Consider the following 13,729-nt stretch of genomic DNA (forward strand, 5'->3'; position numbering starts at 1 on the left):
ATAGCTGCGAGCAAGTAGTTTCAGAGCTTTCTTTGAATGTTTTAAACTAAAACTGAGTACTGTACTGTGTTTTTTTTTTTTTTTTGTTTTTTGTTTTTTGTTTTTTTCTTCAGGTTTTGGAACTGGAGCAGCAACACGGCACGGCCCTGGAGGAGCTGTCGCACACCTACGGTGTTGAAAAGGAGCAACTTATAGAGCAGCATCAAAGTCAGCTTCAGGTGTGTGTTGCACACAAATGATCAGATTATAGTTGTGTTTGAAGTGTGGATGCTCATTAATAGTTTCCTCTAAAGCTCTTGTGCTGGTGGCTCTTACAGGCCATTAGAGAAGGGATTACACTAAAACATTGTTTATCCTCTATAACGGCATGTTTCTCTGTAGATGCTGGGTATTTATTTATTTATATTTTTTTTCCAACTTTGACGTACTAAAGGTGTTGCCAGCTGCAAACGATGCCATTTGAAATTGTGTGGGTTTCCGTTGTAGGAGCTGAGGGGAACTTCTGCACGCGAACTGGACGCCTGTCGCCGGGAGCTCGAAGAAGAGTCGGCAAGGCAACGGCAGCGCTTCCAGGAAGAGGTGGAGCTCCTCAAAGTTCAATCGGAAGAGCGACTTCAGGACAAGATTAGCCATCTGAAGGTAAAAACTAAATTGTTCAGGCATGAGAAGAAAAAGATGAGACGCTCGGAAATGTCAGACTGATCTCTTCAGTTTATTTTACCCTGTTTTAAATCTTTTCAGTTTTTTCTTATTATTTTTGAAATGTTGTGTAGAATATTGTTGGGAATATTACGTAATAGCGAAGGATTATCTGGCGCTACAGTGTGTGTGCCGATTGTGAAGCCCCCTTTAAGCTCCAGCTGCACCAGTTCAGAGGATAGTTCCCTCGCTTGGACTCTGTCCCATTTGAGCTTTACTCAAACCCAGTTTTCTCCTAATCCCACCAGCATATATGTACAAGTGTTGACATCCGTCAGTCTCCATTCTCAATCTGTGCTCTTCTGGGCTGCGCATGTGTTTCCGTTCATTCATCTGAACCACAGCTAAAAGGGATTGGATTTAGGGTTTTTTATTCTCTAATGCCAACGGTTTTAAGGCAGCAAATGGGTATTTAATTGTTGACCGTTTCAAATGTGCAGCCAGACATTCAGGCAGAAGATGGCCACTGATTTAAGGAAAGTATAACTTACAAGGTGTTGCCGCTCATTTTTCTCTTGGGTTTTTTTTTTTTTTGTTTTTTTTTTTCCGCTCTGCATCTTCTGCTTCTGCTTCGCATCGTTGCCATCGAAGACTGAATTTGAGGAACGGAAAAAGGTGGAGCTTGAAGTTTTGAGGCGGAGCTTCACATCTCAGCAGCAGGAAAAGGAGCAGATCTACACAAGCAAAATGAGCGAGCTCACCACCCAGCTGCAGCAACTGGAGGCTGTAGTTGCCCAGGTACTGAAAACGCCTGTACATAACATCTCTTGCTCATCTCGTACGTCTTGCCCATTTGGTGCAGATGGAAGGTGTAAAACAGCATTTGATGTTGATTCCAATGACTCAGTCACTTAAATTATTCAGTCATGTATAAGTCAGGTTATGATTTGCAGATAAAGATTTGCACCATAACAAAATGCAAAATTCATATTTCATGTACAGTGGAGATGCTACGTTATAATTATTTTTGCGATACATGTTTAAAGTTTGACAAGTTAAGGTTCTCACTTTCTAACTTTTGTTCTTATTGGTGGTATTAATTGTTTGAATTTCTTCAATTTTTCTCATAGCTATTTTGGGAAGAACAACTAGTTGAAAAACTTTACATTACTTCCTTTTTGAGACTTAAGAAGTTCATTTGAAGTTTTATAAAAAAATAAATAAATTTTAAAAATTCAAGTAATTTTTTGTGGAATCCTATTTGCTTTGAAGATTACTAAAGCATTTTCTTTTTATTTAAAAAAAAACGACATAAATTTTTATAAATTTTAAGGACTTTGTGAATCCGTAGTTATCAAATGATTTTCCAGTTTTTTTTTGTTTTTTTTTTTTGTTTTTTTTGTAATCGGCGTCTCCCTCCCCCATCTAATCGCTGGCAGTAAAGATGTTCCTGTTTGTTTTTGTTTGTTTCCATGACATCTTTTGCTCTTTAAAGTAAAATATTAACACACACTCTGGTTTCCATGAGGTTGGCATAGAGAGGTTTAACAGGAGGTGGAGGCTGTTGCCATGGCAGTGGCATTGTTTTATTGAGCTAGGTGGCTGCTGGAGGTGAGTTGAGGAGGGAAAAGGGGGGGGGAACAAGAGGGAAGACATAGAGAAATCAAAGGTAAGAATAATAACAACTGAGCTGTGAAGAAGCCATTACGGCATTCAGATAGATTGAAGTACAACCCAGCTGCACTGACATGATGCTCAGAAGTGGATGTCAGTCTTGCTGGATGATTAGAAGTTAGTGGGTGTTGCATTTTGGCTAGTTTTAACAGGAGTCGGGGACTGTGTGGATTACTAATTACTCTTAATTTTAAAGACTCTTCTTCTGGACATTTAAGTGACTTGATGCAATCCTTAAAATGGATAAAAGAGGAAGGAGGGAACGTTTAGTTTGGGGAGTGGAATGAATGAAAACTGTCTTCCTCCTTCAGCTGCGTGCAGAAATCGGGTGCTTGCAGGACGAGTTGCACGGGAAACGTGCAGAGATGGAGACGTTGGACACTCTCCTCCAAAGAAGGGAACGAGAGAGCCAGGAGGGGGGAAACCTGCTGAAGATGCTCACTGATGACTTGCAGGATGCCAAAGAGGAAAAGTAAGTAATTATTGTGGCAGTTTGAATAAATTATAAAAGGTATATAAAAATGTTTGCCGAGTAATTTTTAAGTGGCACTTTTCAAGCACAGCCAGAATTTGTCACGTTTCAGATTTTAGTACTAAAATAGCCTGTGATTCGACCTCAGTAAATCTTAGATTATTTATGGCTGCAATAAATGTATGTGTAAAAAGCATTGAACCGGAATCTGCTGTTTTTTTTTTTTTTTTTCTCTCTCTCTCTCTCTACAGGACCAAACTGTATGGTGCAAATGAGAAAATGAGTAAAGTGCTGGTTGAGATGCTTCGCAGTGTCATAGCAACAGAAGAACTAATCGGACAAAAGATCAACAGAAGGATCCAAACAAACGAACAGACGACACAGAAAAGTTCAAAAGAGCACCGAGATCAGGAATCGGGTCTGTTGATCTCAGACTTTACTCCATTTAGGATTTAAACTGCTTGAATAATATCACCATTATAAGAAGCAGCTGCCTTTTTATATGTATATATACACACTTAAATGACATGAAATAAATCTTTCTTTTCTTATCCACATTTATTTCAGTTGTAGATTTGACATCAGAGGAGATGGAACTGACCCAAATGCTGTGCGAGAGTCTGCTGGTTGCAGACACTCAGATCAGTCCTGCAGGAGAAGAATCGGCCCTTAAAGCCTGCAACAGGCTGCGTCTGGCAGTGGAGACTCTCCTGGACCTGCTCCATCAAGCTCACACACAGGTAAAGAAACTCTGCAGACATGGATTTATTTGCGCTCATGGAAAGATGTGCAAGGAGCCTTGAAATTAATTTGTATCTTGTTGCAGTACAATAATCCATTTGGAAAATTAGGTGGGGTGGGGGAGAGTACATTTAATTAGAGAAACTATATATAAAGGGTGGATATCCTTTAAAAGAAAAAACTTTAAATTCATTTAAAAAATGTAATTTGATCTTACATACAATAACCACAGGTTTTAAACATTATCATGGCAGGACTATTTATTCTGGCATTTTCTCTGTAGTGTTGTTTTTTGCCAGGTAAAAGTTTTGATTGCATGCAGACATCTTCATTCTACTGACTCAAATTGGATGAGGCTACCGCTAACTAGCTGCTAATAACCTTACTAGCTACCTCTTTTTAACGTCTGTCATTGGTAAGTGTAAATTATTACCAGTTGGCTGGACGACATCCATCTTCGCCACTAACTCACTTCTGTTGCCAAACAGTTAGATGCTACAATCCCTTGGCACTATTGTATGTAAAATATGGAATTTTTCTTTTGTGCCTTTTTTTGTGATACAAGTCTTAAATTCTTAAATTTGAGCTGGTGAAACCTGCAGAAATACTTTTTATTGGTCCGTTTTGACAGTAGGACAGCATTTGATCACGTGTCTCTGGATTTGTCTTTTTTGCTGCAGTTGGAGCAGACATGCCATGTTCATCTTACCCTTGAGGAGAAGTTCACCCAGGGCAGAGATGATGCCACCCAGCTACGTCTACAGCACCAGCTCCTGATGAAGCAGCTTGATGAGGAAGCCAAGATGAAGACTCGCCTCCAGCTGGAGCTCCACAAGGCAGAGGGTCAGCTACGTTTTGCTAATTGAGTTTTTCTGAAAGCATTTCTTTGGTAATTCCTTTATTTTTTGAAATACTGGTTGTTGTTGTTGTTTTCAGGGCTTTTGGACGGCTACGTGGCTGAAAAAGCTGCCTTAGAGGAGTCCCTGCAGCAGAAGGAGGCTCAAGAAGAAAAGCTTGTTGGGGAGCTGGAGGGCCTGAAGGTGAAGCTGCATAAAATGCAGAGTCTCACCGCGGAGCTGGACGCCGTCAGAGGAAAGTATCAGGAGCTCACGGAGGAGCACACCATTCTCCTGCGCCAGAAGGAGCATCTCTCTGCTGGACTTGGGGAGAGAGAGAAAGGTGAGCAGAATCCATTCAAAATCACGATGGAATAAATTAAAATTTAAAATGTCATGAAATAATATTTCTGTAGCAAACTGTATCGCCTCTTTGAATCAGCCTTGACCATGCACTTGTATAATATCTGTGCTCAGATGTGCCATCTCTCCATTGGCCATTGGCTCAATTTAGATCCTGGTGCAGGTTTGTGGGTCAGAGTGGAGTGTGACTGTGTGTGTTTGAGGGGGAGTGGGGTGGGGGGGATTACTTTGCAGTGTAAGGTTGCGGTGCCATTTGCTGTTTCCTTCTTCTTTTAGCTCAGTATGTGTAACTGTGTGTATTAAAGCTGTATTGTTTCGTTTTCTGAGCTGCGTTTGAAGAGATTTGCGACCTTCACCCTTCCCCTTTTCGTTCTCTCCAAGCTTTGCTGGCAGAGGCGGAGCGTCTGACCCAGGACAGGCTGGACCTGCAGAGGCAGGCGGAAAAGGACCACAAGTCTCTCTCGCTGCGCCTCAGGAACCTGGAGAGAGAGCTCGAAGATCAGGAAACTAAACTCCTGGAGAAAGAGCTGCAGCACAAGAATCACTCTGAAGACCTCAGTCAGCGTGTCCAAGCGCTCGAGAAACAGCTGAAACACGATCGGCAGTTTATAGAGGTGAGCTTATAAACTGTAATGAAGCACACCCTTTAATGTGAAGTAATGTATTTCTTTGGCTCGTTCTCGAGTTTGAGTGTCGCATTTTCGCATCTCGGATCGTCTCTCACACGGTTTGTTTTGCTGTGCGCAGGAGCAGGCCGTGGAGCGGGAACATGAGCGAGACGAGTTCCAGCAGGAGATCCGCAGGCTGGAAGCCCAGCTCAGACACACAGGAAACGGAGACAACAAGGCACACAAGGTGAGAGCCGTTACCTCTGGTTTACCAAACTTTTCCTTTTTTTTTCTTCACCACGTTTCCGAAATCATCCGTTTGAAAAAGTGAATGTGTGACTCCCAATAAATAAGGAAGTAGATTGGTGGGATCATTAAATGTTGAATGACGCAAAGTGCGATCAGAGCCACAATCAGTGAAAATGGGGTGATGGGAGGCAATAAGTTCATGTTAAATAATGTCAGTAATAACAATGGGGAATATCCAGTTCAATATTAATGGGCACCAGTTGGAAGAAAAGTCTTCACATTTCTTTGGATTTTAATGCTAAACAATTAAGTCACTGATCATATTTGTAGGCATTAACCCACTTCAGAGTGTGAACGCCTACATACATCTATTCTTTGGGGTGTCAGTAGTTTCTTGTTTTGTTAGATTCTAATAAAACTGTAGAGATTAGATGTGAGCCTTTTTATGAATATGAATATCAAGAGAGAATGCAGTGATATGCAGTGGTCAAGTAGGGATTAAAAAAAAAAAAAGTGAGACGTGCAGGAAACGGAGATAAAAATGGGCAACATGGTGAACTGAACCAAACACGATGTAGCTCAGTAATTGTAAATCTGCTCTAAATGCTCTTGAATCAAGGTTATTTTAACCCATTGCTGTGTGTTTGAATTGTTGTGTAACTAACAGAGATGAGCTTACAAAATCGTCAGTGTTTCCCAGCATAAAATGCATAAAGCGGAAATCCTACACTGAAGCGTAAACTTGTTTTTACGTTGTCAGTTTGTGCTTCCCACATATAATTTTTGTAATTTTCCCAGCAGGGACACAAATCAGTTAATTGAATTATTGATGCTGTAATTTGATTGCCAATGAGCCTGACTGTTGCTATGTGCTTATCCCTGTGCTGAATGGATTGCTGTAGTTTGAAGACTTGCTGCTGCAGGTATGGAATCTGTCGTGTCATTTTTCATTGCTCCTCTGACACTTGTGCATAACTTTCCCTGTTTCTCTGTAATCATCTGTAGTCTCTTTAACTGCGTTTGTCATGAGTCCAGTATTCTTTACCATCATTCAATAGCAAATAGAATATTTCCAACACATCTTTTATCTCTGTCGTTGCTCTTGGGGATGGTTTACCTTAAATCTCTTGATTGGCTGCAAATCTGGAATGGCTTTTATCACTTTTATTGCAAACCTTGTAGTTTTCCCTTTTTTAATTCTAACTTCTCTACAGAAAACTCCATATTTGAGTTGGGAAGAAAAAAAAACTGTTCCTGTTATCACTGCAGGTGGAGAGCCTTCAATCCATGGTCAACGATAAAACGGACGACCATGCCTCATTACTTGAGGCCAATCAGCAAGCGCAGCGCGATCTGGCAGAACGCAACGAGGAGATAGACAAGCTAGCAGGACGGATCCGAGAGCTGGAACAAGCGCTGCTCAACAGCGCAGAAAGCGTCCGAACCGTCAACGAACTGGAGCAAGAGCTGCACAAAGCAAAGCAAAGGGAACAGGAGCTCACACAAGTAAGAGCTGCTAACACACTCCCAGATCAGTTCCAGTGTTGTGCAAGTATTTACATGCTGTGAGGGTTTTTTTTTTATTGGTTTGCCACCTTAAAACCACAAACGTTGATGTGTTTTGCTAAGGTTTTGTGTGCACAAAAGAACATGTTTGTGCTTAGCCTCTCAGACTGAATAATTTGAGAAAAACCTTTTTCTGCAAGTCTTTTTACATCTGAACCCATGAACTGAGCACTTTCCCTGTCCCTGCGGATAAAAAGCATATGCACAACATGATGCTGCCACCACCGTGTTTCACAATGAGGATGTTTTACAAGTTTCCCTTTTTGGAAACTTTTTTTTTTCTCTCCAAAAAGGGCACAAAAAAAAAGGTGCAATTTTTGTCTAATCAGACCAGAGCAACTTCTTGCACAAATTTGGCATGTGCTATTCATGAATTCTGACATAATGCAAGTAGGACTTTTTAATTTAAATATATATGTATTTAAAATGACTCGGACTGCACTAGATTTTATTCAGTGATGAGGGATAATTACAAGTGCACTCCACACACTTCAGATCGACTCTGTCATATAAAATCCTAATGTACTTTGTCACATGAAAATTAAAACCCTCAAATATTAATGAGTTTCAGGGTTTTGAATGGTTAAGTCGTTCCGTATGTCAGCAAACATGTTTTTCAATGATTCCCTCTTTTTTTTCCGATAAGGATAAGCTTGCTCTGGAGCAGCAGCAGCTGTCCAGCAGGCTCCAAATATCAGCTTTACAGTCCAAACTGGATGAGACGAGGCACTGTTACCATGACAACACCCGTGACCCCACCCAGGAGCTTAGGGATGCCGTGGATGCTGCCCAGCAAAACCTACACTGTAAAGAGCAAGAGGTCCGTCAGGCTCTGTGTAAAACCGTTTTGTCAATCATTTAGTCACCAGATTTGTTCGTTTGACTGCAGTGCCACCTTTTGGTTAAAATAGGAATGACGGAATATCCTCTGAAATGTATATATATATTTTTTTTATCCATCATCATTGTGTCTCGTAGGTCGAGGTCTTGCTTGGCCAGTTGGAAAACGTGCAAAGAGACTTGCACCAAAAAGAGGTCGAACTGAAACACCTCACAGCTCAGCTTGAACTACTGACGAATAAGCATGCGGCTCAAGTTGAAGAGCTTCAAAAGGAAATTTCTACCCTCAAGGTGAGAACTGTCTTGTTGTCATGTCAAATTATTTTCTTCTTTTTAATTGGAATTTTTCAAACTGTGTTGGATGCTCGACATGCATCATAAAATGAAAAACTTTCATCTTTTCCACCTTGGCAACTCGTATTGGAAGTGTAAGCAAAACCGCTGTGTTTGCCAGGAGACGATGTCTGCCCTCACTGAAGTAAATGAAGAAAAGGGACAAGTTCAGGTGGAAGAAAACGAGGAAGAGACGCTCCCCGCCGCGCTTCTTCAGGAGAAAAATCAGGAGATCGATCACCTGAACTGCGAGATCCAAAAACTCGAACAAGAGCTTGAGAGTGCAAGGGACGATCGAGTCGGAGTAAGCTTTCTGACAAGTTTCTCCAAAAGCTGTTTGGGTGCATTAAATTTAAACATTCGGCAGGGTTGTACGAATGCTTGAATTTCAGTTGGGTGTCTTCAAGGTTTGGAAAGTTCTTGATTTCTGAATGAAGTTCTTGATATTCAACCTGCGTAGTTTTGTAATAAAGTGCAATCTAACGCTTGATTCAAAGCCTACATTTTGGAAAACATTTACAGTTGAATCCAGATATTTTCACCCACCTAATGAAAAGACAGGGACACATTTTTTCTCACCGTCTGAAATTAAATCAGGCCAAACTTGCCTTGTTTTTGGTTGATTAAAATTAACCAAAATTAGCTAAATGCCAGAAAACTTAACAAGAACAATTTTAGACATTTGTTTGTAACTTGTAAAGTATAAGACACTTTATATTTTAGTTATTAATATCCGTGGATTTTTAAATTACTGTTTTAATTTCAAAACATTAAATTGTTATATTTAATGTTGTCCACACACGGCGGACCGACCACGGACAGACAGAGGGGTTTTTTTTGGATTACGAACTCTTGAATTTCAGAAACGGTAGATTTTCAAAGAATACATATTTTACTGAGTCATGATAACAGCATGTTATTAATAACGGTAATCAATGACATTGTAAAATAGTGAATTGAAACAATCATTTGTATTGTTTTCATCTATGTTTGATGCTGGGAAAGTTTGAAAACGTACCTTGAAAATACTTGAAAAGTGCTTAAAATTTTACTGTGGGGGGGAAAGAGGCACAAACCCTGATTGGGAAATGTTTGCTTATTTTTCCCCCCCTTAAAGGTCCTGGAGGTTGAGCTGGAGGATCTGCGCTCTCAGGTGGAACATCTTCAGTCTGAAATCACGCGAGTGCGTCAGGAGAAGCAGGAAGAAGAGGAGCGGCTTCACGAGGTCATCAGCACGCTGCAGGCGGAGCTCGCCACCCTGGGTCCTAACCTGCACGAAGTCAGCGACTCCCAGGACGGCGACAGCATCAATCCCTCTCCCTCGCCCAGCCCGGAGCCGCACATGGAGACCCTCCAGGAGAGGAGGGGAGGTCCGAACAGCCTGAAGCACGAGATCAGCCTCACGCATTCTGCCGCCTCCTCGTCTCTTCGCTCTCGGCTCAAAGCCCTGCAGAGTCAGTTCGAGACTGCCGTGGCAGAGAAGGAAGGACTCGAGCGCCTGCTGCTCACGCAGGAGGAGGAGTACCGGACACAAGGGGAAGAGTTTGGGAGGAGACTCGGAGCCGAGAGGGAAAAGTTCGATGAAGTCCAGGGTCTCCTCAGGCTGAAGGAGACGGAGCTGGAGGAAGAGAAAGAAAAGAGAAAACTGTCAGAGGAGGAGAGGGATGGTTTAAAAGCTGAAGCCGAAGAGGCAACTGCGACGCGTGAAGAGAAAGATCGCCTGAACGCCGTGGTCCTGCATTTGCAAAGCAGCGAACAAGAGAGGCTGAGGGAGATCGAAGCTTTAAAAACACACTCCGATGAGATGAAGCTGGAAATGGAGGTCCTCAGAGAGGCCAGCCTCACCTACGAGAGGCAGGTGCAGGAAGTAAGAGCGGAAAACTTGGAGATGGAGAAAGCGGTGGCAGAAGGAAGAGAGAGGATTAAAACTCTGGAGACGGTGAAGGGAGAACTTTCAGCAGAACGTGAAGCGCTGAGGAGGAGGGAGTGTCAGCTCCAGGAGGAAATCCAAACCCTCCGAAAAGAAGTTGGTTCAATGAATGCCCTGATTCAGGAGCTGACGGCTAAGCTGAGGGACCAAGAAGCCAGTCAAGAAGAGGCTCAAAAGGAGTTTCTGGTGAGTGTCAAATAAATAACCTTTTTGAGTCAATATTAAATATTCTGTACAGATCTAGAAGTTGATGATTTTGGGCTTGGAGGTTTACCCTTTACCTGCCTAGCAGAAATAAAGACTACACATTAACGTTTTTCATTGATCTCTAAATCCATTTATAAAAACTGATTCTCGTTTTAGCACCCTCTAGTGTTCAACCTGTATTGGTGTTTATTTTATTTATCTATTTTTTGTTAAAGGCTTTTAAAGTTTAAATAAAAAAAAAATACAGAGGTTGTAAAAACATTTTCATAAGGTTTATGGTTGCATTAGTTAGTTTATAAAGGCTGAGATTTTATTCAAGGACAATATAGTCAAAATCATCACTAGTCTTTATTGGCAAAATACAAAAAAGATTCATAAAAAAATTCCAGATTTGCTGCGTGATTCTGAAGTGCAGAGGAAGAAATATTGGAAAATAATCCAATTAAGCATTTCAGAAATTGACAAAAAATATCAGAAAATCCCCAAAAACATCCTAATAAGATCAAGCCAGAGTTTGGTATGAGATTTTTTTTTAAAGCCACTGGAGCAAAACATTAGCATCTAGCATTAAAATGTACTTTAATCCTGTATGTAAACAGATACACCAATCCCAACAGTACTGACAGTATGTGTATTAATAAGTCTAGTCATAAACTAAATTCAGAAGTCTGAAGAGAAAGTGTAGTGAAGCCGATTTTATGTTACAACAGCCTGCCCTAATGTAAATGAGTGGAGAGGAAGCAACACTGTAACCTAGCAACAGCTGTTTACCTTTAGAAAAAAATTATTCTGATTTTAGCTTTATTTAGCAGGTGGAAAGCCATGGTTTTCAATTTTTTTTTACCCCCTTTCAGTTATGATTAATTTATATCTGACTTTTGATTAAGACATGGTAGGATTGTAAATTACTTTTTTTGTGTTTTTTTTTGTTTGTTTTTTTTTAGCTCTTTTATTAACTTGACCTTTAAGAAAGGTATTAATGTTAACCTAAATAGAGCTTCAAGCCTGGCATTGTTCAAAGCGAGCAACATCGTGTCGCTTTTCTGCCGCACGTACAGCTGTTAAAGCTGCTGCAGGCACGACCACATCTGGTTGTAGTTAAGGGGGCGTCGCTGTTGTGACGTGGTGCAACACTGACTGCAGAAACGAGAGGAAGTGTCTCTTTAAAATGAGGAAGAACGAGGAAAATCTAAGCTAGCTCTTAGTTTTAACACTGGCAGTCTGAGTTTGGAGTTTTTTTTAGTCGCTCTGTCTGAACAGGATGTGGTAAGGTGCAATGTTTTCTCTTGTAAGGCGGCGTTTTGTAGGTTTGGTTTGTAGCATTGTTAGTCTGCCCAGCTCTGTTTGTAGTTGTGTGTGTGGCTAATTTTAGGCAATTGCAGCCTTTCTGGTACAAATATTCCACTGCTTTCAAAGCGGAGCCTGGCATTAATATACGTCACAAGACGATTAACTCCACTTGTGTGACGCTTGTGAAATTGTCTGTTTTAGTCGAATAAAAAGCAAAGTATGTGATTTTTTTTTTTTTTTTTTTTAAAGCTCAGTTCTGTTTACCTTTACCTTTCCACCAGACCAATGCTGATGTTACCCTGGCCAAAGCGGAGGCTTCCTTGAGACAGAGGAAGTCCGAGTGCGCCAAGCTGAAGGCTGAAAATGAAGCTCTTAAGACTGAGCTGGCGGCAGTGAAACAAGGACTGAAAATCGTCTCGGAAAGGACCGGAAAACCTCATGAGAACGGAGAGGTGGGGAATATGAAAGCTTAAAAACTATATCTGTTATGATCTTTAGGTGTTTTTGATTTCTTTTTGATGGAAGTGACTTCTGTCCTTCAGGTCAAACGGCGACATCTTGTTGACCTGGAAGCCGAAAACCAGCGAATGAAGGCAGAGCTCGAACGTCTTCAGCAGGACGTGGGCGTGCAGGAAGAGGAACTAGCCTATCAGCGCAGAGAGCTGGAGCAGCTCCGTCGACTGTGTCAACAACAGGAGACAGATCCTCGCCGTCAGAACTACCACATCAAGGGTACACGTAGCAGTTGAATATTAATATTCAAGAGGTACCTTCTCATTATATCAAACCGACTAAAACTTTTGCGTTTCTCTCAGACGTTTCTCACAGAGCTTTCGAGGATGTTCTTGCGGTCTCTCGTGACGAAGCCTCTCTGAGCTCCCCGGAGGTCCTGAGAAAACTCGAATGCTCCGAGGACCAAACCAGGGAACGCTTCCACGTCTCCGTCCTCGATTCCCGTCTGTCTGAGCTCAGTCGTCTGAACTGTACAGGTCAGGATCTTCCCCAGGCTCCAGTTTCTCCAGGGGTTGTGATGGAGCCTCCACACTCTGGGACGGTCACCCCGGATCCAGCCACCCGGAGCACCCACTCCCCGGGCTCTTTGACCGCGTCCGACCACTTCTCCGTGCTTGATTCGCTGGACCCTGACAAAGTATGCTGTGAAAAGAAAAAAAATTATATATATATGTATATATATAATTTATTTATTTTTAATTATTTTCCCAGCTTGACGAGTTGGAGGAGCTTGACCTGACGGCGCCTCCGTCTCCACTCGGCTCCACTTCTTCCTTCTCGGCTCAAGAATGGAACAGTGATGGATACGGGAGCAGTAAGTTCCCGCCGTTCCCCAGCAGCAAGGCAGCATTTGACAGCTATGAGTCAAATATCTTATTGTTATATTTTGTTATGCAGCTGGTTTCTGTGCAAAGTGGAGAGTCTTCTGAAAAAAATACTTGACTTACTAACATATGGCGCTAATTTTTTTTTTTAAATCTCAGATTACTTTATAACATTAATGTTTCTAGCTGAGGGAGAGAAACATTGAAGATAATGTTAAAACTAACAATACAGACTAATTTACGTTATTACATAGTATTTTGTTATTAATGCCCGAGATTTGAGACTTAGACGTACACTTACTCTATGTGAATATATAAATGATAAATATGTGAATAATATTCAAAGAGAGCTACACCACTCGTAACGCACATGGGACCTTTGTTGTAACATTAGAAGAAGAATAAAGCAATTGTATGAATTCATCATTCCCGCTACAGGATGATAAATTCAAATTCTTATTTTAAGATATTTAACAGAATAAATGCCAATCTCTAACTGTATTGTTCCCATTTTCATTTGAATACAGTTGTCTATTATTCATCCTCTCTGGTTTTCTATAGGTTAACTTTAAAGCCTGATTTTTTTTTTTTAATACTCTCTCAAAAGGGGTTGGAAAACTATGAAAATAATAGTATTTTGAGAT

General features: G+C 41.2%; 1 protein-coding gene across 3 annotated transcripts in view; it reads left to right on the forward strand.

Annotated features, from left to right (window-relative positions):
• The window catches only part of pcnt (pericentrin), a 38,056-nt gene that overhangs the window by 18,506 nt on the left and 5,821 nt on the right, over nt 1-13,729 (forward strand). For 2 of the 3 annotated variants that reach the window (XM_007576708.2, XM_007576725.2), the window contains 20 exons: nt 114-218; nt 487-639; nt 1,291-1,437; nt 2,625-2,785; nt 3,037-3,203; nt 3,353-3,525; nt 4,207-4,369; nt 4,463-4,705; nt 5,107-5,339; nt 5,473-5,580; nt 6,485-6,505; nt 6,852-7,088; nt 7,795-7,968; nt 8,127-8,279; nt 8,443-8,625; nt 9,439-10,437; nt 12,030-12,200; nt 12,291-12,480; nt 12,564-12,898; nt 12,973-13,075. In XM_007576708.2, the coding sequence (XP_007576770.1) occupies nt 114-218; nt 487-639; nt 1,291-1,437; nt 2,625-2,785; nt 3,037-3,203; nt 3,353-3,525; nt 4,207-4,369; nt 4,463-4,705; nt 5,107-5,339; nt 5,473-5,580; nt 6,485-6,505; nt 6,852-7,088; nt 7,795-7,968; nt 8,127-8,279; nt 8,443-8,625; nt 9,439-10,437; nt 12,030-12,200; nt 12,291-12,480; nt 12,564-12,898; nt 12,973-13,075 (4,219 nt within the window). The remainder of the gene's footprint in view (nt 1-113; nt 219-486; nt 640-1,290; nt 1,438-2,624; nt 2,786-3,036; nt 3,204-3,352; nt 3,526-4,206; nt 4,370-4,462; nt 4,706-5,106; nt 5,340-5,472; nt 5,581-6,484; nt 6,506-6,851; nt 7,089-7,794; nt 7,969-8,126; nt 8,280-8,442; nt 8,626-9,438; nt 10,438-12,029; nt 12,201-12,290; nt 12,481-12,563; nt 12,899-12,972; nt 13,076-13,729) is intronic. The other variant, XM_007576717.2, reaches the window with a different exon arrangement.

The sequence above is a fragment of the Poecilia formosa genome, unplaced genomic scaffold (genome assembly GCF_000485575.1).
Source record: "Poecilia formosa unplaced genomic scaffold, Poecilia_formosa-5.1.2 Scaffold8, whole genome shotgun sequence".
Lineage (NCBI taxonomy): Eukaryota > Metazoa > Chordata > Actinopteri > Cyprinodontiformes > Poeciliidae > Poecilia > Poecilia formosa.